Source organism: Physeter macrocephalus, chromosome 5, assembly GCF_002837175.3.
Source record: "Physeter macrocephalus isolate SW-GA chromosome 5, ASM283717v5, whole genome shotgun sequence".
Taxonomy (NCBI): Eukaryota; Metazoa; Chordata; class Mammalia; order Artiodactyla; family Physeteridae; genus Physeter; species Physeter macrocephalus.
The window spans coordinates 99740759-99767043 of record NC_041218.1 but is presented as its reverse complement, the minus strand read 5'-3'; the positions used below and the strand labels follow the sequence as shown (position 1 = coordinate 99767043).

The following is a 26285-nucleotide window of genomic DNA, read 5'->3' as shown; positions in this document are numbered from 1 at the left end:
AGAGGGCCGGCACACATACAAGGTCAGGGCTGAGTCACGCTGCCTCAGAACGAAGCCTAGTTGCTACTCACTAGCCGTGTGACCTCTCAGTGCCTCAGTTTCCTCATCTTCAAAGGGTTATTGGAGGATTAGCTGAATTTGTATGTGTCAAGAATTTAGAACAGTGTCAGGTCCATAGCACGGGCTTTTATGTGTTATCCATAACTATTATCTACTTTGTTGCGGAGACAAGACTGGGACTTGGGAAACAGATGCAGAGTGAACCAGCAGAACAGCATGTGCTAAAGAGACTGAATCTCGGCGCTGGTGGGAGTGGAGAGGAAGAGTCATGGGGAAGGGCCACTCGGGCTCGCTTAGGAATTCCAAGCGATGTGGATTGGTGGAGATGTGGAAAAGAGCCCGCACTAAGTGCGGGACGGCACGAGAAATCCTTGGTGGGTAGTGAGGAATGTGGATGACGAGAGGCAGAGAGGACAACAGAGACCAGGGAGTGCTGGGTGGAGGCCGGCAGGGCTGTTGGCGCCGTGCAGAGGGCCTCAGCCAGTCTGCTTCCCCGACCCTAACTCTAAGCCCTCCCCCGCCGTCCTGGATCCCAGTATCCGGCCCTGTCCTCGGACCTGCGGCAGAGTAACCGCTCCCCTTAGGCGGTGCAACCATCGTCCTCAGCCCTCCCACCGTCCGCCGCAGAGGCGGGCACCCGGCGGGGTCCTGGGGTGGCGCAAGGGGCGCCAACTCTCGGGAAGGCGCAGCGACCTCAGGGTCAGGCCTCCGGGAAGGGCCAGGCCGGGGCGTCACGGCGAACACGCTTGCACACTTATCCCGAAGCTGCAATCCCGCCCCGCGTTTCCCTTGGAATCAGTGGCGTGACCCCGCGCACGCGCAGAGCTCAGGGGCGGGGCGCGCGTCAATGGACGGGGCGAGGCGCAGCTGTGGGCGAGCCCTGGGGGGTGATTAGCATGGTGGAGCGCGCTGTCATTGGAGGGATGCAGCATGGGCGGGGCGAGGCTCGCGGAGTGGCGGGAGTCGGTGCGCGGCGGCGGGCGGTCCCCGCGATGATGAGCGCGGTGGAGCACGCGGTGATTGACGGGATGCCTCTGTGGGAGGGGCAAGGCGCGCGGATTGGCGGGAGATGGAGCGCGGCTGTGGGCGGGGCTGCGGCGTGCGGCGAGGTGAGTGGGGTCTCGCTTCCCCGGGCCGCGTGGATGCTTAGGGGGGCTGGCTCTTTGGGTGTCCTTGCGTGGGGGCGGGTTAACAGACATCTCGCGAGGGAGGTCTGAGCAGGCTCCCTGCTGTATCTCCAAGACGGCCCCAGGGTGCGGGCCGGGGCCGTGGCCTGGGGATTCAGGCCGCGAGGCTCCTACGAGACTGCGGCCAGAGCGCTGCCCGCGCTCTGCACTTTGGGGCAGAAAGTTGATTCAGATACCGTCCCAGCCCAGAGCTGTTCTATAGGGACAAAATTCAAGCCACCTAATAGCTGTGCTAAAAAGGCGGGAGGAGGAAATCGGTTTTAGTGCCACGTCTTTTTTAACCCATTCCGTGCAAACTATTCTCATCCCTGTACGCATGTAAAGAAATGACTGAGCTGCTCCACGCACTGATCTTGGAACCTGCTGTGGATTTGACGCCTACAGTGCGTCTCAGTGGGGCTCCGGGCTGCTTCTGGAAAGTGGGCTCAGGTGCTGATACCTCTGCTCTCCTGGAGCTTTTATTCTAGTCAGAGGAGGCAGACAATAAACTTAAAATGTATTGTTTGTTGGAAGGTAAATGCCATGGAAAACAATAAACATTGGAGGAGCAGAAGGGCCAGGGGAGGGTTGCAGGTGGAGAAGGTGAGGTTTGAGCAGACCTGAGGGAGAAGAACAGGCCTCCTGGTGAGGGGACAGGAGGGCAGGACCAGTGGGGCAGATCTCATAGGCCGCTGTAGGGACTTGGGGTTTTATTCCGTGAAATGGAGAACCTTTGGAGGGTTTCGAGCAGAGAAGTGGCTGATTTATGTTTTGTTTTATTTATATTTTTAATCATAGGCTAATTATTTTATGGTAGACTTGTGTAATAATAAGGCTGGCCTCATGCCTTGAGATGGGGCAGGTGCCAGGGAGCTGGATGGAGGCAGATGAGGAATTCCATTTGGGGCATGGAATTTGAGACCTTGATAATTGTCCAGGTTGAGGTGTGGAGCAGGCAGTGGACACTTGAGATGGGTTTGGAGAGCTCCAGGTGGGAGAAGCATTTCCTAGCTTTCCTCATCTCCCTTTTTGCAGGTTACAGGGGACACTGGTATCCAACATAGCCGAGTTCCAGGTGCTGCTCTGGCCGAAGTCTGGTGTGCGCTACAAGTCTCCCCCACCCTCAGTGCCCTGTGGGTGCCGTGGAGCCACACGAGGGACACAGCTGCCGTGGAGGTTGCAGGGATTGCAGGACTGCGTTTGTATCCTTTCAGGGACCACCTCCTCCCTGTCCTGGCCACAGCGGTCTGGGCACATCAAGCACGGACATGTTTTCTGAGCAGGCTGCCCAGAGGGCCCACACTCTGCTGTCCCCACCATCAGCCAGCAACGCTACCTTTGCCCGGGTGCCCGTGGTGACTTACACCAACTCCTCGCAGCCCTTCCGGCTGGGGGAGCGCAGCTTTAACCGGCAGTATGCCCACATTTATGCCACCCGCCTCATCCAGATGAGGCCCTTCCTGGCGAGCCGGGCCCAGCAGCGCTGGGGTAAGTAATGAGTTTGGGAAAGTGCTTCTGGGTTTGTTGGGCACGAATCTCCAGACCCTTGGGGTCGTCTGTCTTTCCTAATCAAGTGGCCTGGGCAGTGCAGGCCTTTTTCTTTTTTTTCCCCATTTCTTCCTTGGTGATCTTTCCTGCTTTAAGTTATTCTTGATAAAGCAGGACCCCCACCACCTTCAACTTTTGGGTGATGCCCCATCACCCCATTGTTACTATTTATAAGAGTGGCTTTCTGGGACTTCCCTGCTGGTCCAGTGGTTCAGACTCCTTGCTTCCAATGCAGGGGGCATGGGTTCGATCCCTGGTTGGGGAACTGCGATCCCACATGCCTCATGGTGCAGCCCCCCCCGCCGCCAAAAAAGGGTGGCTTTCCACGTAGTTTTCAATTCATCTGTTATGTCTTTAAACTGAAATTTTGTGGGTGAGACCGTGTCTTATTCATTTTTATTGCCCCGCCCCCCACGCGCCCAGCACCAGGCTTGCTGGGTCTCAGCCCAGGTTGCACATTGGAACCACTGGGAAAGCTTTGGGAAGCACTGGCTCCCAGGCCTGTCCCATCCCACCAGGTCAGCTGGATTGACTCTGGTTTTATTATAGGCAGCGAGGAGCACACTTGACCCGATCTCCTAGCTACATCGTCATGAGAGATGTTTTCTGTTTTCTTTACTGCAGGCAAAAGTGTTATTCACCTTCTCTCTGCCACGTAACAAGGGTCTCCTTCCTCTGGCTCCCACGGTGTCTTTCGCTCACTTGCCTTGAAGTCCTCGAGGACACCCTCCTCGAGCCTAAGGTCAATGGCATCTTTTAGATTCTTTACAGCAGCATCTGCTGTGATACCAGGTTTCACTTCTTTTTTTCTTTTTCTTTTTTAAATTAATTTTTATTGGAGTACAGTTGCTTTACAATGTTGTGTTAGTTTCTACTGTGCAGCAAAGTAAATCAGCTACACGTATATACATATCCCCGCCAGGTTTCTCTTCTAACAAAGCTGCCCAGTGACAGAAAGCAGCCATTTTACTCTGTTCACAGAGTAGGGCCACGATGAATGGGGCCTTGGCTGGGTGAGGGACAGTAGGCGGCATCGTTCACTCACCACGTGGCTTCTCTGCTTGGCCAGGCTTCCTCCCCAGAGCTCAGTCCGTCTCAGAATTCACCTCTCCACTCACAAGTTTCCTGAACACCTCAAGCCCTTTCTTACCTTTGGCTCTCCCTGCGCCTGGCACGCTCTGTCCCCGGCACACTCTCTCCCCAGGCTTCCTTCACAACCTCAACTGAAACATCCTGTGCTTCGAGAGGCCGCCTGGGCTAGCAGGGCCTTCTCCGCATCTACTGCCTTCACTCCTGTCTGTTCGCAGCACCTGTCCCAGCGGCAGATCCTGCCTTTCCTGCTCTTGCGTCTCCCTCTGCGCCGGAAGCTCAGTGAGGGCAAGGATGGGCCTTCGGGTTCACTCTTGGTGCTGGCGCCTGGCCTGGCGCCCATGCTCTGCCCGGATGGACGGGTGTCCCGCCCTCAGCACAGGGCTGTGTGGTTCTACCTGGGGCTCAGACATGCACACTAGATCTCAGCTGAGTAGCCTTGGGCATGATCCTTAATCTCTCTGTGCCTCAGTTTCCTCAGCCAGGTGGTGGGGTAATAATATCTCCAATGGCGTGTTGTCGGGGGTGGAAGAATTCCAAGCGCAGGGCTTGGCACGGCCACCTGGGGCGGAGTGAGGGCTCGGTGGACATTGTGGCTTTGGCATCTGTTGTCTCTGTTGGCGTCTGGCATTTCCTTCTGTCCAGCGCCGGTGCCCTCCTTATCTTATTTTGAATTACTCCCCTTCGCTCCCCAGGGCGTGGATCTGGGGGATGTTCTTGGTTATTCCGGGGCAGGAGGGACACGTGCTGGAGTCACCGGGCTAAGGAAAGGGCTGGTCCCGAGTCCACATTACCCCATCACCTCCTGTTAGCGTTTTCTCCAGGCTTGGGGTCTGTACTAACAAACCCTCGGGCTTTCTGGGACTTGGTTCCTCCCTCCTGCCCACTGAGTGACCCCTGCACACCACCCCTCTCCCACGCCTGTCTTCCTGCCCGTCCCTGACGCTTCCTGTGTGTTGTTCTCTGGGATCCCAGGCCCTCTGGTGACTCCACAGGGAGCAGAAAGGGGGTGGGGTGGGGATATGAAGCTTGAATTTGGGGTATCTGTTTTCAGATGACGAGGCATTTGTGGGGCGGATGACAGAATCCAAACTCTCAAAAGAAACTGTAACGTTGTTAGGGCAGGGCAGCGTTGAGACCTGGCATACCTCTTTCTAAGGATCAGCGTTATAATTTAGGTGTAAGTGAAGAAACTCTGCATTAGCTTCCCGTGGCCACTGTCACAAACAACAAAGCCACAAACTGAGTGCCTTCAAACAACAGAAATCTATTCTCTCCCAGTTCTGGAGGCCAGGGCTCCGAAATCCAGGTGTCGGCAGTGCCGCGCTCTCTCCAGCCCTTCCTTGCCTCTTCCAGCTTCTGGGGGCTGCGCCGGCACTGCTGGGCCCGCGGCCGCATCCCCCGTCTCTGCCCCATCTTCACGTCGCCCACTCTGCATGTCTGCCTCTCTTGGGAGGACACGTGGCATCCAGAGCCCAGGCACATTCAGAGACCCTCTGTTCCCCTGGGGCCAAGTGATGCTTTAGGTCTAAGGGGTCCTTGCATTTGACGTTCTCTCCCTCCTCGTGGAGGCCGGCGCCCCAGGGCCGCAGTGCTCCGTGGCCGTGAGGGGGTCGAGGGGGGCTCGTCTCTGAGCTCATACCCCTTGTGCCGCAGGCAGTGGAGTCCTAATTAAGAAGCTGTTTGAGCTGCAGCCTGGGGAGAAGTGCTGTGTGGTAGGGACCCTCTTCAAGGCCATGCTGCTCCAGCCCTCCATCCTGCGGGAGGTCAGCGAAGAGGTGAGGCCCACACGGGCTGCCCCAGAATACTTCCCCGGGGGCACTGATGGGGCCACCTGCCTCGCATCCTGGGAATCAGGGCTGGGCCTCTGCCCACGGGGGAGGGGGCTGCGGGGCCGTCTCACTGACGTGGCACCAGAGCCAGAGTGGGCTCTGGCCCCGTGACCACTCCATCTTTGAATTCCAGCACAACCTGCTCCCCCAGCCTCCTCGGAGCAAATACATCCACGCAGATGATGAACTGATCTTGGAAGATGAACTGCAGCGTATCAAACTGGCGGGCACCATCGACGTGGCAAAGCTGGTCACAGGTTGGGGGGGAGGGTGTGGCCCGCACCTCTGGGCTCTGGCGAACGCCTGCATTATTCTCTCAGCCATGGGTTTGGGTTCAGGCGGTGGGTGAGACCCAGGTAGGGGTCAGTTCTTCCCACCTTCGCCCGAAGGCACTTGACTCCAGGAAGCAGATGCCCAGTCCCGAGTCCTCAGTGAGAATTCACCGGCAGAGGAGAACTGCTGGTTCTGTCATTTGGGTGCCTGGGAGGGGGTGGTAGCCCCTCGGGCCCCCCACCTGGGCCTGACCCTGCCGCTCCCCAGGGACGGTCCTGGCTGTGCTGGGCTCTGCAGGAGACGACGGGAAGTTCCTGGTGGAGGACCACTGCTTTGCAGGGCTTGCTCCTCAGAAGCCCGCACACCCCCTCGACACGGACAGGTGGGGAGCAGGGGCCCGGGTCCGGTCAGTGGTCCAGGGGAGTCCCATTCGCGGGCCCCTGCCCCCGTGTGATGGTGACAGAGCCCCACCAGGAGCTCCACACGGCCCTCCCAGCACCCAGGAAGACCCCGACTTCTCCGGCAGGTTTGTGCTGCTGGTGTCCGGCCTGGGCCTGGGTGGAGGCGGGGGCGAGAGCCTGCTGGGCACCCAGCTGCTGGTGGACGTGGTGACGGGGCAGCTTGGGGATGAAGGGGAGCAGTGCAGCGCCGCCCACGTCTCCCGGGTCATCCTCGCCGGGAACCTCCTGAGCCACAACACCCAGAGCAGAGATTCCATCAATAAGGTATGGCACCCGCCTGCCTGCATTCAAGCCCCTTCTTCCCCACGGAGCGTCGGGCACGGGGTCTCGCGGGTCTAGTGGCCCAGGAATCTCCTGGGCCTGGGGGCCCGGCCTTGTCCTCAGGCCCTGCTTTCTGAGGGCGGTGGTGGGGGCCGGAGGCCCAGAGCTCTTACTGTCCCCCTGCGGGTGGGGCTTTGCTCTGCTCTCAGCCCTCCTGGCGGCGGCTCTGGGTATCCCTTTGATCTAAGCCTCCCTTGGGGCCTGACAGCCTATGTATGGGCTTCTACTCCCAGGCCAAGTACTTAACCAAGAAAACCCAGGCAGCCAGCGTGGAGGCTGTCAAGATGCTGGACGAGATCCTCCTGCAGCTGAGCGTGAGTGAGCTGGAGGCAGGCCAGTGCTCGGGATCGGGATCTCTGGCGCTAGTTGGGCACTGGAAGGTGGGCTGGGGAACATGGACTCCAGCGGGGTGCGTACGGAGGGAGCTGGGCCCCGCGAGCTCCCCTGCCCCTGTGCCCTCCAGGCATCTGTGCCCGTGGACGTGATGCCAGGCGAATTTGACCCAACAAACTACATGCTCCCCCAGCAGCCCCTGCACCCCTGCATGTTCCCACTGGCCACTGCCTACTCCACGCTCCAGCTGGTCACCAACCCCTACCAGGCCACCATCGACGGAGTCAGGTAGCCACACTCCAGGCTGACCCCTGGCCTTTTGCCTCGGTGGCACCAGGAGGGGAGGGTTGGGCCCAGGGCTGTGGAGGGCCCACCTGGATTCGGGCTCGGGACTCCCTGTGAGGGTGCCAGGTGAGCTCTGGGCCGGCAGCCGTGGGAGGAGTGCAGACGGTGGCCCCCCAGGGTGGGGTCAGCCGAGGCTTGCCTTGCAGATTCCTGGGGACGTCGGGACAGAACGTGAGTGACATCTTCCGGTACAGCAGCATGGAGGACCACTTGGAGATCCTGGAGTGGACCCTGCAAGTCCGTCACATCAGCCCTACAGCCCCTGACACCCTAGGTACTGGGACTCAGATACGTGGTGTGGAGCAAAGGGCCGGGGAAGGCCAGAGGGGCTCCTTTCATGCTCGGAGGGCTCCCAGCCTGGATTTGCACCCACCAGCCTAGCCGTGACCTGTCTAAGGAAAAGCCCCAAACCTTGACGTTTGTTCTGGGAGCTATTCTGGAATCTTAGGTCTGTTCGTGGCCAAGGTCCTGCTTAGGGCTGAAAGCCATGGGAGCGTATTGGGAGCTAGGGCCGGTCAGAGCACTGCACCCTGTCCCGGTGCCCACCCAGAAGGGCGAAGGCGGCAGCAGCAGAGCATACTGCCCTGCCTCTGGGGCCACGTGGCAGTGTCTGGAGATGTTTTTGTTGTGACGACTGCAGGGCTGCTACAGGGTCACGTGTGTGAGATGGCACCCCACATCCTACTCGGGACAGCCCTACCCCAAATGCGTAGGTGTCCCACGTGCTGAGGCCGAGAAGCCCCTCTCTCAGCTGTAGGTCCTCCTTCTCCAGGTTGTTACCCTTTCTATAAAACCGACCCGTTCATCTTTCTGGAGTGCCCTCACGTCTACTTTTGTGGCAGCACCCTCAGCTTTGGCTCCAAAATCATCCGAGGTAAGTTTTGTCTTCTGGGGGTCCCAGGCCTGGGCTGACGCGAGTGACACGCTCTCAGCTGGGGCCAAGGCTCACAGAGAGAGCCTGTGTTGGAATGTCCAGGCGCCCATGGGTGGACGGCCCAGGCTCTGCAGGGACTGAAACTGTCCCCAGCAGAGCTCGTTCTGGTCAGTGTGGCTTTAGCCTTGGACCTTTATGGTGTCCTTGGCCCTTTTCGTTTCTGGTCTCAAGGAGCTTCTGTGGTCCGTGCTCCCATGGGGCTGATGGGGGGGCTCCTGTTTACTTCTGGTGACTTCCCTTTGAGACACGCCTCACCCAGAACCTAAGGGGCGGTGGCGTTCAGGCGCCGGAGCCGCATCTGTTCGCGCATGCGCAGCCGGTACTGCAGGCGGCGGCGTTGCATGCGCCGCTGCTGGGGGGTCATGGGGCGCGACGGGTCGATGTGCGGGATGGGCCGGTTCCCGTTCATGGCCATGATCTCCCGGATGCGCTTCCAGTTGGAGCGAGCCAAGATGAAGTTGCACTGGGTGGCCCCGATGTCGTAATCCACGTTGCAGGTCTTGGAGCTCGGGGTGTAGCCCTCCGCGTGGGCCGTCACGCGGTACTCCCCCGGGTTCAGGATGCGCCAGTAATCGCCACCACTTGCTGCAGAGGGAGGACGGGTTCGGCTGCCTAGGAGTACCCCCCTCCCAGGCCCCAGTCCTCCTGTCCGAGATACCCCTAGCCCTCCCTCTGGGGGGCTCCAGAGGAGCAGGGACGTGCCGGGCAGGCCAGGCTTGCCTTGCCAACGGCACGTACAGATTCGGTGCCCCGCCTCGGGAAGTGGAGCGGCATAGAGGTATGCGCTTGTGTACCTGTCTTCACTCCGTGGTTAATGCCGCTCACGGAGATGGTGGCGTTGGCGATAGGGATGCCCTGCTCGTCTGTCACAACCCCCTTGATGCCACGGTGAACCTGCAGGGGAGGCAGGGCGGGTGTCCCCGTGGAGAGCCCACTGGGTTTGCTGCTGCCCTGTCCCGTGCACGGGGTCCCCTCGCCCTTCACCACCCTCTCCCCAAATGCTGCCCCACTCCTCCACCTGCCCCGCCCCTGGCAGCCCCCACACCTGCTCCATGAAGGTGAGCAGAGCTTCCTTGTTGTTCTCCCACTCTCGGGGCAGCTCACTCTCGTGAGGGAACTTGTCGCAGCCCAGGTAGATGGAGAGCTCCAGGCAGTTGGTGTGCAGGTAACTGAAGTCGTTGATAGCTGGGCAGGGCAGACACAGAGCCGCAGTCACCCCTGCCCACACCGGATGCCCCACCGCAGGCCCTCCCAGGCTGACTCACTCCCAGAGCGGGGTTTCCACTTGGCCCCGTTGATGATGCCCATGCCGCCAGTGTAGTCCTGCGCTTGGCACCCTCCCCGGTAGGGCTCGGTCATGGTGAGGTGGGTAGAGGCGAAGGAGATGGCCAGCCAGCGGAAGATGGCGTGGTCTGGGGTCTCTTGGGCCTCAGATGCCTCTTCCTCGTCCTCTCCCCGGGCGGCTGCCATGGCCGCAGCCAGCAGCTGCTTTTTTTAAATTAATTTTTATTGGAGTACAGTTGCTTTACAATGTTGTGTTAGTTTCTACTGTGCAGCAAAGTAAATCAGCTACACGTATATACATATCCCCGCCAGGTTTCTCTTCTAACAAAGCTGCCCAGTGACAGAAAGCAGCCATTTTACTCTGTTCACAGAGTAGGGCCACGATGAATGGGGCCTTGGCTGGGTGATGGACAGTAGGCGGCATCGTTCACTCACCACGTGGCTTCTCTGCTTGGCCAGGCTTCCTCCCCAGAGCTCAGTCCGTCTCAGAATTCACCTCTCCACTCACAAGTTTCCTGAACACCTCAAGCCCTTTCTTACCTTTGGCTCTCCCTGCGCCTGGCACGCTCTGTCCCCGGCACACTCTCTCCCCAGGCTTCCTTCACAACCTCAACTGAAACATCCTGTGCTTCGAGAGGCCGCCTGGGCTAGCAGGGCCTTCTCCGCATCTACTGCCTTCACTCCTGTCTGTTCGCAGCACCTGTCCCAGCGGCAGATCCTGCCTTTCCTGCTCTTGCGTCTCCCTCTGCGCCGGAAGCTCAGTGAGGGCAAGGATGGGCCTTCGGGTTCACTCTTGGTGCTGGCGCCTGGCCTGGCACCCATGCTCTGCCCGGATGGACGGGTGTCCCGCCCTCAGCACAGGGCTGTGTGGTTCTACCTGGGGCTCAGACATGCACACTAGATCTCAGCTGAGTAGCCTTGGGCATGATCCTTAATCTCTCTGTGCCTCAGTTTCCTCAGCCAGGTGGTGGGGTAATAATATCTCCAATGGCGTGTTGTCGGGGGTGGAAGAATTCCAAGCGCAGGGCTTGGCACGGCCACCTGGGGCGGAGTGAGGGCTCGGTGGACATTGTGGCTTTGGCATCTGTTGTCTCTGTTGGCATCTGGCATTTCCTTCTGTCCAGCGCCGGTGCCCTCCTTATCTTATTTTGAATTACTCCCCTTCGCTCCCCAGGGCGTGGATCTGGGGGATGTTCTTGGTTATTCCGGGGCAGGAGGGACACGTGCTGGAGTCACCGGGCTAAGGAAAGGGCTGGTCCCGAGTCCACATTACCCCATCACCTCCTGTTAGCGTTTTCTCCAGGCTTGGGGTCTGTACTAACAAACCCTCGGGCTTTCTGGGACTTGGTTCCTCCCTCCTGCCCACTGAGTGACCCCTGCACACCACCCCTCTCCCACGCCTGTCTTCCTGCCCGTCCCTGACGCTTCCTGTGTGTTGTTCTCTGGGATCCCAGGCCCTCTGGTGACTCCACAGGGAGCAGAAAGGGGGTGGGGTGGGGATATGAAGCTTGAATTTGGGGTATCTGTTTTCAGATGACGAGGCATTTGTGGGGCGGATGACAGAATCCAAACTCTCAAAAGAAACTGTAACGTTGTTAGGGCAGGGCAGCGTTGAGACCTGGCATACCTCTTTCTAAGGATCAGCGTTATAATTTAGGTGTAAGTGAAGAAACTCTGCATTAGCTTCCCGTGGCCACTGTCACAAACAACAAAGCCACAAACTGAGTGCCTTCAAACAACAGAAATCTATTCTCTCCCAGTTCTGGAGGCCAGGGCTCCGAAATCCAGGTGTCGGCAGTGCCGCGCTCTCTCCAGCCCTTCCTTGCCTCTTCCAGCTTCTGGGGGCTGCGCCGGCACTGCTGGGCCCGCGGCCGCATCCCCCGTCTCTGCCCCATCTTCACGTCGCCCACTCTGCATGTCTGCCTCTCTTGGGAGGACACGTGGCATCCAGAGCCCAGGCACATTCAGAGACCCTCTGTTCCCCTGGGGCCAAGTGATGCTTTAGGTCTAAGGGGTCCTTGCATTTGACGTTCTCTCCCTCCTCGTGGAGGCCGGCGCCCCAGGGCCGCAGTGCTCCGTGGCCGTGAGGGGGTCGAGGGGGGCTCGTCTCTGAGCTCATACCCCTTGTGCCGCAGGCAGTGGAGTCCTAATTAAGAAGCTGTTTGAGCTGCAGCCTGGGGAGAAGTGCTGTGTGGTAGGGACCCTCTTCAAGGCCATGCTGCTCCAGCCCTCCATCCTGCGGGAGGTCAGCGAAGAGGTGAGGCCCACACGGGCTGCCCCAGAATACTTCCCCGGGGGCACTGATGGGGCCACCTGCCTCGCATCCTGGGAATCAGGGCTGGGCCTCTGCCCACGGGGGAGGGGGCTGCGGGGCCGTCTCACTGACGTGGCACCAGAGCCAGAGTGGGCTCTGGCCCCGTGACCACTCCATCTTTGAATTCCAGCACAACCTGCTCCCCCAGCCTCCTCGGAGCAAATACATCCACGCAGATGATGAACTGATCTTGGAAGATGAACTGCAGCGTATCAAACTGGCGGGCACCATCGACGTGGCAAAGCTGGTCACAGGTTGGGGGGGAGGGTGTGGCCCGCACCTCTGGGCTCTGGCGAACGCCTGCATTATTCTCTCAGCCATGGGTTTGGGTTCAGGCGGTGGGTGAGACCCAGGTAGGGGTCAGTTCTTCCCACCTTCGCCCGAAGGCACTTGACTCCAGGAAGCAGATGCCCAGTCCCGAGTCCTCAGTGAGAATTCACCGGCAGAGGAGAACTGCTGGTTCTGTCATTTGGGTGCCTGGGAGGGGGTGGTAGCCCCTCGGGCCCCCCACCTGGGCCTGACCCTGCCGCTCCCCAGGGACGGTCCTGGCTGTGCTGGGCTCTGCAGGAGACGACGGGAAGTTCCTGGTGGAGGACCACTGCTTTGCAGGGCTTGCTCCTCAGAAGCCCGCACACCCCCTCGACACGGACAGGTGGGGAGCAGGGGCCCGGGTCCGGTCAGTGGTCCAGGGGAGTCCCATTCGCGGGCCCCTGCCCCCGTGTGATGGTGACAGAGCCCCACCAGGAGCTCCACACGGCCCTCCCAGCACCCAGGAAGACCCCGACTTCTCCGGCAGGTTTGTGCTGCTGGTGTCCGGCCTGGGCCTGGGTGGAGGCGGGGGCGAGAGCCTGCTGGGCACCCAGCTGCTGGTGGACGTGGTGACGGGGCAGCTTGGGGATGAAGGGGAGCAGTGCAGCGCCGCCCACGTCTCCCGGGTCATCCTCGCCGGGAACCTCCTGAGCCACAACACCCAGAGCAGAGATTCCATCAATAAGGTATGGCACCCGCCTGCCTGCATTCAAGCCCCTTCTTCCCCACGGAGCGTCGGGCACGGGGTCTCGCGGGTCTAGTGGCCCAGGAATCTCCTGGGCCTGGGGGCCCGGCCTTGTCCTCAGGCCCTGCTTTCTGAGGGCGGTGGTGGGGGCCGGAGGCCCAGAGCTCTTACTGTCCCCCTGCGGGTGGGGCTTTGCTCTGCTCTCAGCCCTCCTGGCGGCGGCTCTGGGTATCCCTTTGATCTAAGCCTCCCTTGGGGCCTGACAGCCTATGTATGGGCTTCTACTCCCAGGCCAAGTACTTAACCAAGAAAACCCAGGCAGCCAGCGTGGAGGCTGTCAAGATGCTGGACGAGATCCTCCTGCAGCTGAGCGTGAGTGAGCTGGAGGCAGGCCAGTGCTCGGGATCGGGATCTCTGGCGCTAGTTGGGCACTGGAAGGTGGGCTGGGGAACATGGACTCCAGCGGGGTGCGTACGGAGGGAGCTGGGCCCCGCGAGCTCCCCTGCCCCTGTGCCCTCCAGGCATCTGTGCCCGTGGACGTGATGCCAGGCGAATTTGACCCAACAAACTACATGCTCCCCCAGCAGCCCCTGCACCCCTGCATGTTCCCACTGGCCACTGCCTACTCCACGCTCCAGCTGGTCACCAACCCCTACCAGGCCACCATCGACGGAGTCAGGTAGCCACACTCCAGGCTGACCCCTGGCCTTTTGCCTCGGTGGCACCAGGAGGGGAGGGTTGGGCCCAGGGCTGTGGAGGGCCCACCTGGATTCGGGCTCGGGACTCCCTGTGAGGGTGCCAGGTGAGCTCTGGGCCGGCAGCCGTGGGAGGAGTGCAGACGGTGGCCCCCCAGGGTGGGGTCAGCCGAGGCTTGCCTTGCAGATTCCTGGGGACGTCGGGACAGAACGTGAGTGACATCTTCCGGTACAGCAGCATGGAGGACCACTTGGAGATCCTGGAGTGGACCCTGCAAGTCCGTCACATCAGCCCTACAGCCCCTGACACCCTAGGTACTGGGACTCAGATACGTGGTGTGGAGCAAAGGGCCGGGGAAGGCCAGAGGGGCTCCTTTCATGCTCGGAGGGCTCCCAGCCTGGATTTGCACCCACCAGCCTAGCCGTGACCTGTCTAAGGAAAAGCCCCAAACCTTGACGTTTGTTCTGGGAGCTATTCTGGAATCTTAGGTCTGTTCGTGGCCAAGGTCCTGCTTAGGGCTGAAAGCCATGGGAGCGTATTGGGAGCTAGGGCCGGTCAGAGCACTGCACCCTGTCCCGGTGCCCACCCAGAAGGGCGAAGGCGGCAGCAGCAGAGCATACTGCCCTGCCTCTGGGGCCACGTGGCAGTGTCTGGAGATGTTTTTGTTGTGACGACTGCAGGGCTGCTACAGGGTCACGTGTGTGAGATGGCACCCCACATCCTACTCGGGACAGCCCTACCCCAAATGCGTAGGTGTCCCCCGTGCTGAGGCCGAGAAGCCCCTCTCTCAGCTGTAGGTCCTCCTTCTCCAGGTTGTTACCCTTTCTATAAAACCGACCCGTTCATCTTTCTGGAGTGCCCTCACGTCTACTTTTGTGGCAGCACCCTCAGCTTTGGCTCCAAAATCATCCGAGGTAAGTTTTGTCTTCTGGGGGTCCCAGGCCTGGGCTGACGCGAGTGACACGCTCTCAGCTGGGGCCAAGGCTCACAGAGAGAGCCTGTGTTGGAATGTCCAGGCGCCCATGGGTGGACGGCCCAGGCTCTGCAGGGACTGAAACTGTCCCCAGCAGAGCTCGTTCTGGTCAGTGTGGCTTTAGCCTTGGACCTTTATGGTGTCCTTGGCCCTTTTCGTTTCTGGTCTCAAGGAGCTTCTGTGGTCCGTGCTCCCATGGGGCTGATGGGGGGGCTCCTGTTTACTTCTGGTGACTTCCCTTTGAGACACGCCTCACCCAGAACCTAAGGTGCGCTCCCACGTGGCTTCTTTGCAGGCCCCGAGGACCAGACAGTGTTGCTGGTGGCTGTTCCGGACTTCAGTGCCACACAGACCGCCTGCCTTGTGAACCTGCGCAGCCTGGCATGCCAGCCCATCAGCTTCTCAGGCTTCGGGGCAGAGGAGGAGGACCTGGGAGGCCTGGATCTGGGCCCCTGACTCACAAAGGCGGCCTTGTCCAGAGAGGCCCCGGCTATTCCTTCCCTGTGGCGTCAGCACCATGGCAGCTTTTGCTTTGTAAATAAAGCCTGAGTGTTTCCTGGTGTTGAGCTGGGCAGACCCGGTGGCGGGCCGGGGCACTCCTGTGGAGGGAGCCTCCCTCCTCCTCCCCTCTTCCAGCTGGTCAGGATGGCAAGCGGTCAGGTCAGTGACACATCTGCCGTGAGCTTGGTTTATTGGTGTGGCGGGAGCAGATGGTGGAGAAGCCTGCCCCCCCCCCGCCCCCTCCCCCCGGGCTCTCTCAAGCTGCCCCCCCGCCCCCGGCCCTGCAGCAGAGCGGCTGGCGGAGCAGACGCCTGACACAGACCCTGGCTTCTGGTCTCCATCACATTCAGGCCCCCTCCTGGCAGGGTCCACACCGGGGGTCTTTCCGTTTGCTGATGGCCGCTGAGCAGGCCAAGGCAATGTGACTACTGGTGCAAGCTCGCGCGCTGGCAGACCTGTTCTCAGAAGTCCCCGAAGTTCACTGTGTAGGTCTCAACAGTGGTGAAGGGGATCTCCTGGCCCGTGACCATCTCTCTCTCGCCCTCCTCAGGCTCCAGCTCCGTCCCAAACTCCGTCACCACCTCCGTGTAGGTCTCGGTCTCTGACTCCTCCCAGTCAGCTGTGGTCTCGGGTGGAAAGTGCCAGGGCCCCAGGGTAGAACTCGGGGCGGGGGAGGGCGGGAGGGAGGGGGTGGGGAGCAGTGTCGGGGGGGTGGGGGGCGACGTGGGGACGGTGGCCGGGCTGGCGGTGGCGTTCAGGCGCCGGAGCCGCATCTGTTCGCGCATGCGCAGCCGGTACTGCAGGCGGCGGCGTTGCATGCGCCGCTGCTGGGGGGTCATGGGGCGCGACGGGTCGATGTGCGGGATGGGCCGGTTCCCGTTCATGGCCATGATCTCCCGGATGCGCTTCCAGTTGGAGCGAGCCAAGATGAAGTTGCACTGGGTGGCCCCGATGTCGTAATCCACGTTGCAGGTCTTGGAGCTCGGGGTGTAGCCCTCCGCGTGGGCCGTCACGCGGTACTCCCCCGGGTTCAGGATGCGCCAGTAATCGCCACCACTTGCTGCAGAGGGAGGACGGGTTCGGCTGCCTAGGAGTACCCCCCTCCCAGGCCCCAGTCCTCCTGTCCGAGATACCCCTAGCCCTCCCTCTGGGGGGCTCCAGAGGAGCAGGGACGTGCCGGGCAGGCCAGGCTTGCCTTGCCAACGGCACGTACAGATTCGGTGCCCCGCCTCGGGAAGTGGAGCGGCATAGAGGTATGCGCTTGTGTACCTGTCTTCACTCCGTGGTTAATGCCGCTCACGGAGATGGTGGCGTTGGCGATAGGGATGCCCTGCTCGTCTGTCACAACCCCCTTGATGCCACGGTGAACCTGCAGGGGAGGCAGGGCGGGTGTCCCCGTGGAGAGCCCACTGGGTTTGCTGCTGCCCTGTCCCGTGCACGGGGTCCTCTCGCCCTTCACCACCCTCTCCCCAAATGCTGCCCCACTCCTCCACCTGCCCCGCCCCTGGCAGCCCCCACACCTGCTCCATGAAGGTGAGCAGAGCTTCCTTGTTGTTCTCCCACTCTCGGGGCAGCTCACTCTCGTGAGGGAACTTGTCGCAGCCCAGGTAGATGGAGAGCTCCAGGCAGTTGGTGTGCAGGTAACTGAAGTCGTTGATAGCTGGGCAGGGCAGACACAGAGCCGCAGTCACCCCTGCCCACACCGGATGCCCCACCGCAGGCCCTCCCAGGCTGACTCACTCCCAGAGCGGGGTTTCCACTTGGCCCCGTTGATGATGCCCATGCCGCCAGTGTAGTCCTGCGCTTGGCACCCTCCCCGGTAGGGCTCGGTCATGGTGAGGTGGGTAGAGGCGAAGGAGATGGCCAGCCAGCGGAAGATGGCGTGGTCTGGGGTCTCTTGGGCCTCAGATGCCTCTTCCTCGTCCTCTCCCCGGGCGGCTGCCATGGCCGCAGCCAGCAGCTGCTCCTGGCTGGGTGTGCGGGCCATGTCATAGGGGTAGGACACGAGCCGCTCACCGCCGTTCAGGTTCGCTCCCAGCACGAAGGGGTTCTTCTCCATCCAGGCAATGATGGCCCGGACCTCCGTGGACACCTAGGGTGGCCAGTATGTGAGGTGTGGGCCACAGCCTCCATCACCCTTCATGTAGACCCCGTACTGGTACTCACGCCCCCTCAGTCCCTCCAAGGCCCTGCAGTCTCAGTGCCCGGGCTGGGTAACCCAGAGCCCACCCCCAAGTCCAGAGCTCTAGGACCCCCGGGTCCGGGCTGCTCCCGCAGGCCCTGCTGGCCAGGCTGCAGCCTCACCGTGGCGTCTGGAGACAGGTAGCGTTCAGGGATGGGCAGGTTATTGTTGGGGACCCGGTAGGGGACCCATTTCCTCTCCTCAGCTCCCCAGAGCACAGAGTTGAGATCCGGGAAGTCCTCATAGATGTCAAAGCCCTCCTCGGTCCACAGTCCCAGCGCCCAGTTCCCAAACTCTGAGCCCTGGGGGAGCCGGTGGGGGTCAGCATCAGCAGCCCACCCCCAGCCCGGCCCCGCCTCGGCCCCGCCCGGACCCCCTTCCCTCCACCTACCATCTGCGCTGCCACCTCGTAGCCGTCAGGGTTCAGCGAGGGCACCAGGTGGATGCGCGTGTCATGCACCAGGCTGCGCACGCGCGGGTTCCCGTCTCGGTACTCGCGGCACAGGTACTGCATCAGTAGCAGCAGCAGCTCTCGGCCTAGCACCTCGTTACCATGGATACCAGCTGTGTAGCGGAACTCAGGCTCCCCTGCAAGGGCAGGAGCCTCAGCAACCAGCTGGCCTCCCGAGGCCTGAGGCCCAGGGGATCTGAGGAAGGACCCAGACCGGTCTCATCCCCAGGCAGGTGAGGGTGGCTGAGGACTGTAGGGCCCAGCAAGGGGCTCCAAAGACAGGTGGGAGGTGGTGAGCTGGAAGTGTCAACGGCGCAGACCCAGCTGCAGTGCCAGGGCCTCGCCTCTATAATCTGTTGGGCGTGGGGACGCCAGGCCTCCGGGGGCCGTCGGGGCCCTCACCCAGCTCGTGGTCCCCGGGGTTGTCCGAGATCTCCATGGCGTAGATCTTGAGCCCACGCGAGCTCTTCCCTAGGCTGTATGTGCGGGTGATAGTGGGGCACTGCTCGTTCACCACCTTCATCAGCTGGGTGCCGGAGGAGACACAGAGTTACGCAGCCCACCTACTCCCGCCACCCCCAGCCCACCCCCAGTGACCACACCTCTCCCACGGCCTGGGTCTGCTCTAGGGGGAGGCTCCCCTGTCAGCCCTGAGCCCAGCCCGTGGCCTCAGGACAAGCACCCCAACCTGGCGCATGTCCTTATAGCTGTGGTGCCGGAAGTCCAGGTCGTCGGTGGTCACCACCTCGTTCTGTGTGTAGTAGCTGTGGACAGCTGCGGAGGGTGGGCAGGCAGGGCCTTGAGCTGGCCACCTGCCAGCCCACCGCAGGTTGCCCCAGCTGCCCACCCATGCCCCTGCCGGCCCCCTGCACTCACGGGACACGGGGCACCCCAGCACCTCCAGGCGCATGCATAGGCTGCCGTTCCAGGTGAGTGGGTAGATGCGGATGAAACGGGCCACCACCGGCTCCGGGAGCTCGCTGAGCACGGGTGTGTCCTTGTCCACGTTCCCGTGGAAGGTCTGGGAAGAGGCAGGCCTCAGAGCAGCCCCCACCCCCAGCCGAGAGCCCACCTGCGGTTCAGACGAGGGGCGTATAGAGCCGAGGGCTCAGGTGCCCACCATTTCCTCGTAGCCGTTGGTGTACATCACCCACGTCTGGCTGTCATTGCTGAAGCCCACGAAGAAGGAGGTCACGAAGTCGTCACTGGGGAGCGGAAGGTGGTCAGGGTAAGGCTGCTCTCCCCGCCCCAGGTCCAGGCCCTCAGGCGGCCCGAGCCCCCTCTTCTGGGCCCAAGAACCTAAGAGCTAGCAGGTGTGTGGTGTTGGCCCGGATGTCGGGAGAGGCTGCCATGCCCGCTGTGTGGCCGTAGGCGATTGGTTTGCTTATCTGGACCCAGGGGACCGGCCATAACCGAGGAGTGGCCGGGGGTGGGGGGGACCCTGGAGGGCCCACTGGAAGGTTCTGAACGGGACTCAGAGCTGTGCCTGGAGCCACCTGCCCCCACCAAGTGCCTGTGAGCCGGGCAGACTTACTGGATGCTGGAGTCGCGGCCCTGGGTGATGACGCCCGTGAACTTGGTGGTCCTTCTGGTGTCCACCTCGATCCACTGGGTCTGAGAGTCGTCCTCGGCACACCACGCCCCGTCGTAGTAGTCGTCCTCGATGTCACCGGCCTGTCGGGGACAGCAGGGGCGCTGAGCAGGCAGGGAACCCCTACCCAGCTGGGAGACGGGCCTGTCCCGACACCCACCTGCATGTTGAGCCGGCCGCGCTGTGCCCCCAGGCCATGGCGCAGCATGGAGGAGGCCCGGATCTGGTTGTCCTCGATGCGGTGCGACTCCATCCCGATGGGGGGGCACTCTGGGGACATGGCACCCCAGGCTGGTGGCCCCCTGGCTCCGTCCCTCCCTCCACTGAACCCAGAACGGAGGAGCCCAGCGCCCACTACCCCTCACATCAGGGGGCGCCGGTCAGGGCAGCTGTGCCCCAGCCTGTGCTTCCCCACCCTGAGCCTCAGCTTCCCCCTCTGGAGAATGGGCTGATGGGGCCAGGCTCCAAGGGGCCCTGGGCCTCACATGAAATCACAGGGACAGCCACCCCAGGGCCTGGCCAGTCCCAGGCATTGTCTGCATCGGGGCCATCCGCACACCTGCCTTGTGCCCCGAGCTCTGTCCCCTGGGGTCAGGCCCAGAACAGAGACACTCCAGGGCCTCTCCCTTTTGCGTCGCAAGACTTTAAGAGCAGGAAGGGGCTCTGGAGGCCTGGAGTGCCAACAGGAAATCCGGGTTTGGGACCAATGTGTGGCCTTAGGTGGGTCACGTGCCCCATCACCATCACCCTGCGGCCATGGCACGGCCCCAGAGCCGTCACACTCGCCCTACAGCCTCTATACATGCCCACGGCGGCCCCGGCGCTCGTAGCCATGCTGCAGCCCTCACACCCACTCCCAGCCCCCCGCACCTATCCCGCTCCCCCAAGCCCCCCGGCGCCTCACTCACTGAGTTTCTCTGCTGGAGCCCACTCCTCCAGCTCCTCACCCTTCCGGGGCCCTGGGGGCAACAAAGGGAGGGGGTGGTGCTGAGGGTCCCAGAGCAGCCGGCGGTCTGGCGGACCTCTCACGGGGACCCAGGTTGTGTGGGCCCAGCCCCCAGAGACACACCTTTGTGGTCCTTGCCCTTCTCCACCGTCCATTTGTCATCCGTCTCCTCCTCCTTGGGCCTGCTGCCCTCCTTTTTGGGTTTCTCTGAAGGGTGGAAGCGGGGAAGGGCCTGTTGGCTTAGCCCCGGGCTAAGGGGGGGCTTTAGGGGGCAGGTGGGGTGGGGGTCAGGCCTGCACGGGGGGCTGGGCTGGGGCTGGGGGCAGCCTGGTTCCACTCACTCAGCTCCTCCTTCTCTTCATCTGTTTCCAGGCCAGGGTCAGGCTTCTGGGGCCTGGGAGGCCGGAAGTAATAGTCCACTGTGGGGAGGGAGAGCTCTGATGAGATGGCCCACCACGAGCCGGGGCTCCTAGGTTCACAGGAGCCCAGTGGGCCGGACCGGGCGTGGGGTGCGCAAGATGAGGAGGTGAGATCAGGGTGAGCGAGACCCCGCGGAAGTCACCAGCCTGGCCCCCCAGCAGGGCGTGGCCCGGGGAAAGGTGGGGAAAGGCTGGGCAGGGAGTGGGGCACGGACATCGGACGTGCCCCGAAGGACGACTGGCACCTGTGGCAGGCAGGGGGCTCTGGAGGGCTGAGCTGGGGCCAAGGGGTTGATGGGGACCGAGGCCAGGAGGAGGGGAATGGGGTCCAAAGGGACCGGGAGTAGGAGGGAGCAGAAGGCGGCATGGGAGTCCCGAGGGGCGAGGGCTGAGAGGTGGCCAGGACCGGGGCTCGGGAGGGCCCGAGAGTGAAGCCCACTGGGGCTCAGGAAGAAGAGGCCAGGAGAGAAGGCGATGGGGGAAGAGCAAAGTCGGGAGCCAGGAAGACCCAGCCTGAGGGAGGAGATCAGAGGAGGGCGGCCAGGTAACTGCCACCAAGCTGGAGGTACAGGCAGCCCGACCTTGGGATGCAGCGGGCAGGGGCCCTAGGCACTCACTGTCGTCGTAGTCGGGGATCACGTAGCCGCCCCCATAGTTGGGTGGCAGCGGCTTCAGAGGCGGCTCTGTGGAGGTGAGAGGCAGGGGTGAGCCAGAGCCCCCTCGCCTGGCACCCCGCCCCCCAAGTCCGCCCGCCTCCTACCGATCCTCTCCTCCGGGGCCTCGAACCCCCGCCTGGGCGGCTCAGCCTTCTCCTCAGGGCGCTCAGGCCAGATCCTTTCCGGCCTTCTCCTGCTGGGGGGCGGCCTGGGCTGCTTCTGGCGCCGGATGTACTCAACTGGGGGAGAGGGGGCGCTCTGAGCCGGGCCAATGCCAGGGTGGGTGGGGCCTCCGGGGGCCAGGGGCGGGGCCCGGGCGGGGCCCAGACGGGGAGGCGGGGCCAGGGGCGGGGGCTCCCGGATGCAGGGCCTACTCACAGTCCTCGTAGTCCTCGCGCTCTATCTGGTCGTTGTAGTCCAGCGTGGGCTGCTCGGTCTCCTCCTCCGGCTCTGAGGGAGAGCGCTTGTGGCCGCCTCATTGAAGACACTCCCCGCCGCCGCCGCCGCCCAGGCCCACCCCGGAGACCCAGCAAGCCAGGGCGGTTGGTCCCCTGAGGCCAGGTGGCTGGGGCCCACTCACCAGGCTGGCGCTCCACGTCGGTCTCTCCTGCTGGACCCTGCCAGGGATCTGGGAGGGGCCCATCTGCAACACAAACCCCAGGAGCAGGTGGACGGGAGGCCTGCCCTGACCACTGGCTGCACAGCGAGCCTCCACGAGACCTGGCCCTGCCGACACCCCCCGAACAGCTCACTCCCAGGAGGCCCGGGCTGCTCCAGCCCTCAGCACCCTGCTGGCATATCCGGGGGGCCAGAGAGCTGGACGGCTTTCCGGGGAGCCCAGGCCCTGCTGTCTGGGAGGACCTGCCACAAAGCTGCCCCAGCAGGCGGGCACCCTGCAGGCTCACAGCCCAGCGACACTGTGGGCAGGTGGCTCTGGATGGGGCCCAGGGGACAGATCCCAGGACGGTGGAGAGCAAGCCCCCCCCCCCCACGAGGCTGCCAAGCACTCCCTCCCCAGGGGAGGAGCGGCCCCGAGCGAGGGACAACAACGAGGCGGTAGCGCCCACCCGGTCTGGGGGCTCAGGGTCTGCGAGAGGCAGGGCCTCAGGGACCCGCCCTCAGCCCCCTCTCCCTGCCGCCCAGCAGGTCAGAGCCCCACAGTCTCAGAGGAGCCGGCACACACCTCCCTCCTGGGGCAGCTCCGCGAGGCCGGGACTGGCGATCGGCGGCAGCGGCCGCTTCGGGCTTTCGGAGGGCGTTGGGACGGGGGCCTTCTTCCCAGCCAGAGGCCTCTTGGTGGCCTTGGGTGGCTTCTCCTTGGGCTTCTTGGTGGCCTTGGGTGGCTTCTCCTTGGGCTTCTTGGTGGCCTTGGGTGGCTTCTCCTTGGGCTTCTTGGTGGCCTTGGGTGGCTTCTCCTTGGGCTTCTTGGGCGGCCTGGAGGACGCCTCTGGGGGCTGCTTGGTCGCCCTGGGGCCTTTGTTCTTCTTTCCTTTCTTCCCTTTGTCTTTGGCTTTTCCTGGAGGTGCTGTTCAAGATGAGACTCAGGTAAAATCAATGAAGAACCCCCTCTATGGTCCATGTGCCCCCCCGCCCGGCAGGGTGCCTACAACCTGGGCAGAGGGGCTGCTCTTAGTCCTGCATTTCCCAGATGGGGGAAACTTGAGAGGTTAAGCCACTTGCAGTCATGGTAGAGCTGGGATTGGCTTTCTGTCACCACCACACCTTGGCCTGGGTGGCTCAGCTTCCCAGGGGGTAGGCCCTCATCCTCCCATCTGCCAGAACCTCCAGAGGAGCATCTCACAATCCACTCTTTCACCATACGGCCCCTTGGCCAGTCAGGGCCCACTGTTCTGTGCTGGGCACAGAAGGGGCAGGGAGATGACTAAGCCATCCCAGCCTGGGGAGGGTGCCCAGTCTAAAGGGGGGGGTGTCTCAACCCTGCCAACTGCCACACGAAGTAAACGGCATGGGCCCGGGGCCTCTCTGAAGCTACAAAAGCTTCAAGGAAAAGGGACACTCATGGGCTATCCCCTATCCAGGGGTAAGCAGTCTGGGGTGGGTTGGAAGCCATAACCATAGGGGGTCCTGAGGCCACACAGGGGACAGAGAGGTGGGCACTGTAGCTGCTCGCCCATCTCGGAGTCTGGGGGAGGGAGGAAGCAGGGGCAGGGCCTAGGGCTGCCTATAGGAATCCTCCAGGCCCCTGAGCAAATGCTGTTGAAAATGTAATGGAGGAGTGGGGGGCCACATGACCGAAATACTGGAAAATCTACAAAACGCAGACAGTCAGGAGAAACAGAGCTGCCACAGTAGCGTGCAAGAGGCCAGGACAGCAATCTCGACCGGAATGGCGGGGGAGGCCGAGATGGGTCCCAGGGAGGAGCCAGGAAAGATCTAGAGCGGGATGAAGGGGAGGGGCTGCTGACCTCAGGAATGATGGATGGTGCCCTGGAGTCTCCTGGGAGAGAGATCAGCAAGACCCTTGCCCACCCTCCGGAAGGTCACAATAAACAGCTAAGATTTATTGACAACGGATTATATAAGAGGCACTAGGCTAAATGCTTTGGTGATGCATCACCTCGTTTAATTTTCACAATAACCCAGGACTACTGCCCAGTGCTCCTGGAAGACTTGTGGAGACGAGGGTCTTCTGCAACACCCTCCCCCGGCTCTGTGCTCCTGGAGTAGGAGGCCAGGCAGCAGGGTGCTGGGGATCCTTCCCAGGGAAGGCTGGAGGCTGGGACTCTGGCAGTGGTGTGGGCACGGCCAGTGTGTGCCACAATCAGACCGAGTGGCCCCATTAGGACGGCAGGGCCATTCCCGTTCAAACTGACCTGGGCAGGGGGCAGCAAAGTCCCCGGTTAGGTCATGTCTAGTCTCTCTGGGGGTTTGGGGCTGTGCATGACGGATTGGGAGGACCCAGTTCCACTGGGCAGTGGACCTGCTGGATGAGTCTCCAAACCCAAAGGGCTCCAGGCCAGCACTGACCTCTGCCTGGCACAGTGTCCCGCCAGATATCTGGGCTCTCTTGTGCCTTACAGAGCCATTCCTCACACTGGGCAGACTGGACCTCGGCCAGGCACCACCGAGGCCCGCCATTCAAGCCTGAGGTGCAGGGCTCCCCGAGGCCCCCCATCACACCGAGGGCCACCCCTACCCGGTGCTCTTACCCTCTTCGGCCACCCCCGGACGCGCCCCCGGCTTGCCCCCTGTCTGGGCTTTGCGGACGGGAAGGGTGGGTTCAGGGGGTGGTGGGGCCTCCACGTCGTCCTCCCGGGGCTCGGACTCCAGCTCCGACAGGAAGCCCTCGAGGAACTCCTCGATCTCGTCGTCGGTCAGCACAGTCTGCGGGCGCCCCCCGGGGCACAGTGCCAGCAGCGCCAGGAGGCAGCCGAGCAGGGGCGCCCCGCGCAGGACCGCCATGGTCGCGGCCCGCGCGGGGGGCGGGGGCGGGGACGGGCCTCCGGGGAGGGGCGGGCGGGGGCTCCGGGGAGGGGCGGGGGGGTGCTCCGGGGTGGGCAGGGGACTCCGGGGTGGGGCGCTGAGGGCTCCGGGACTGGCAGTGGCTCAGGGGTCGGTGGGGCTCAGGGATGGTCTGGGGGATCCGAGGCGCTGGCGGCGGCTGGGAGCTCAGGTCCCGCGTGGCGAGCTCCCGCGCGGACCGCCTTCTCCAAAGCGCCAGTGGCGGCGGGGCGGGGGTGCTGGGGCTTCCGGAGCCGGCTCCCCCCACCCCCGGGGAAGGAGGAGGAAGAGGAGGAGGAGCCGGGCGTGGACGGAGGGGCTGCGGGGGGAGCCGAGCAGTCCCGGCGCCGCGCGCGCTTGGCACTTCCCGGAGGGAGTGGGAACTGCGGGCTGTGTCCCCGGGGCCGGGGCCCGCGCCTTGGAAGGAAGGCCGCAGGGAGGGAGCGTCGGAGGGGATGCGAGGTCCAGAGGGTGCGGGTCGGAGCGCTCCGACGCCCCTGCCCCGCGCCGTCTGCGACACCGCCCCCAAGCCGGACGAGAACTGGAGGCGAGATGCCCCAGAACCGGCTGGAGGTGAGCGGGACCCCTGATGGCAGAGCCAAGCCACGAACTCAGGCCTCGGGGACCCTCCGCATCTCGGGACCCACAGAAGTGTCCCCACCTATCCTTTCCTCCCTCTGGAGCCTTGGCCTGGCAGCTCTGCCAACTGTCCCCAGCCTTCATCCAGACATCCAGCTAAACTCCCAGGTCCATGAGAGCCGGGCCCTGTGCTGGTCCCCCTGGGAGGGACCACACTTTGGGAATTCCCTCTCTAGTGAGGGGGACAGGTGCAAAACCGCCCTCAAGGCAGGCTAACTGCTCTGCTGGGGGTAGGAGCCCCCATGTAAGATTGCCCCTCCCCTCCCAAGGTACTGACCTACCAGGTCAAGTTTGGAGGGGGGGTCAGAGATGGAGCAGGGAGGGACGAGATGAGATGCCTTTCAAGTTGTATTAAACTGTATGTCTCAGTCATAGGAATGGGCTGTCAGGGGTGTGGAGGAGCTCAGCACTCACACAGCAATTTCCAAACAAGCTCAGGGGGTTCTTGCCCTCCCCTGCACTCCCAGCAACAGAGGGAGGGCTCCCAGATGAAGAGCCCGGCACGGAGGTGGCAGGCAGCAGCTGGCTCATGTGGTCCCCTTCTAGCAGATGGTGCAGCCTCAGGTGAAGCCAGGTCAGATCAAGGGAACATTTTAGGGGCGGTGCGTGTGAGCCCAGCTCCGTGTGGAAGATGTAGGGGCCACAAAGGCATAAGAGATCAGACACTACCCCTGAGGACATGGGCCAGCTGGCAAGAGAGGATGGGTACCTTCAACCCAGCGAACCTGGGTGCTGGGACCTACCATGGGAACAGTTCACTCACCACCCAAATAGGAGCCACAGATGTTTGCGGTCGGTAGATGTTGGCGGTCGGT

The 26285-nt window shown here is 62.6% G+C and overlaps 4 protein-coding genes across 6 annotated transcripts; 2 read left to right on the top strand and 2 right to left on the bottom strand.

Annotated features, from left to right (window-relative positions):
- Positions 1 to 1116: 1116 nt before the first annotated feature.
- LOC102975526 (DNA polymerase delta 2, accessory subunit) lies at positions 1117 to 8355 on the top strand. Of its 2 annotated transcripts, none has more exons than XM_024115146.2 (10): positions 1117 to 1169; positions 2262 to 2714; positions 5520 to 5641; positions 5829 to 5952; positions 6236 to 6350; positions 6495 to 6693; positions 6984 to 7064; positions 7214 to 7371; positions 7575 to 7702; positions 8201 to 8355. In XM_024115146.2, exons 2-10 carry the CDS (start codon positions 2495 to 2497, stop codon positions 8338 to 8340), a joined length of 1287 nt encoding a protein of 428 aa, XP_023970914.1. In that variant the 5' UTR covers positions 1117 to 1169; positions 2262 to 2494; the 3' UTR covers positions 8341 to 8355. The 2 variants fall into 2 exon arrangements, with proteins under 2 accessions (XP_023970914.1, XP_054941081.1); XM_055085106.1 differs by lacking the exon at positions 1117 to 1169 and adding an exon at positions 1658 to 1676.
- A 269-nt stretch (positions 8356 to 8624) lies between these two features.
- LOC112061948 (adipocyte enhancer-binding protein 1-like) lies at positions 8625 to 9947 on the bottom strand. The gene is made up of 5 exons (XM_024115088.1): positions 9936 to 9947; positions 9628 to 9847; positions 9408 to 9547; positions 9157 to 9256; positions 8625 to 8947 (listed from the first exon to the last, which is right to left on the bottom strand). Exons 1-5 carry the CDS (start codon positions 9945 to 9947, stop codon positions 8625 to 8627), a joined length of 795 nt encoding a protein of 264 aa, XP_023970856.1.
- Positions 9948 to 10029: 82 nt separating this feature from the next.
- On the top strand, positions 10030 to 15275 carry LOC112061949 (DNA polymerase delta subunit 2-like). The gene is made up of 11 exons (XM_024115089.2): positions 10030 to 10049; positions 10241 to 10407; positions 11761 to 11903; positions 12091 to 12214; positions 12498 to 12612; positions 12757 to 12955; positions 13246 to 13326; positions 13476 to 13633; positions 13837 to 13964; positions 14463 to 14564; positions 14919 to 15275. The coding sequence occupies exons 1-11, from the start codon at positions 10030 to 10032 to the stop codon at positions 15077 to 15079; spliced, it is 1398 nt and encodes a 465-aa protein (XP_023970857.1). The 3' UTR covers positions 15080 to 15275.
- Positions 15276 to 15361: 86 nt separating this feature from the next.
- AEBP1 (AE binding protein 1) lies at positions 15362 to 24823 on the bottom strand. 2 transcript variants are annotated; one of them, XM_007124949.3, is made up of 21 exons: positions 24540 to 24823; positions 22553 to 22894; positions 21950 to 22012; positions 21748 to 21819; positions 21474 to 21608; positions 21331 to 21396; positions 20636 to 20713; positions 20418 to 20501; positions 20257 to 20307; positions 19509 to 19618; positions 19292 to 19431; positions 18878 to 18962; positions 18634 to 18778; positions 18446 to 18531; positions 18160 to 18283; positions 17698 to 17894; positions 17429 to 17608; positions 16865 to 17216; positions 16645 to 16784; positions 16394 to 16493; positions 15362 to 16184 (listed from the first exon to the last, which is right to left on the bottom strand). In XM_007124949.3, exons 1-21 carry the CDS (start codon positions 24790 to 24792, stop codon positions 15586 to 15588), a joined length of 3402 nt encoding a protein of 1133 aa, XP_007125011.2. In that variant the 5' UTR covers positions 24793 to 24823; the 3' UTR covers positions 15362 to 15585. The 2 variants fall into 2 exon arrangements, with proteins under 2 accessions (XP_007125011.2, XP_054941080.1); XM_055085105.1 differs by having other exon boundaries at positions 22553 to 22885.
- Positions 24824 to 26285: the final 1462 nt, after the last annotated feature.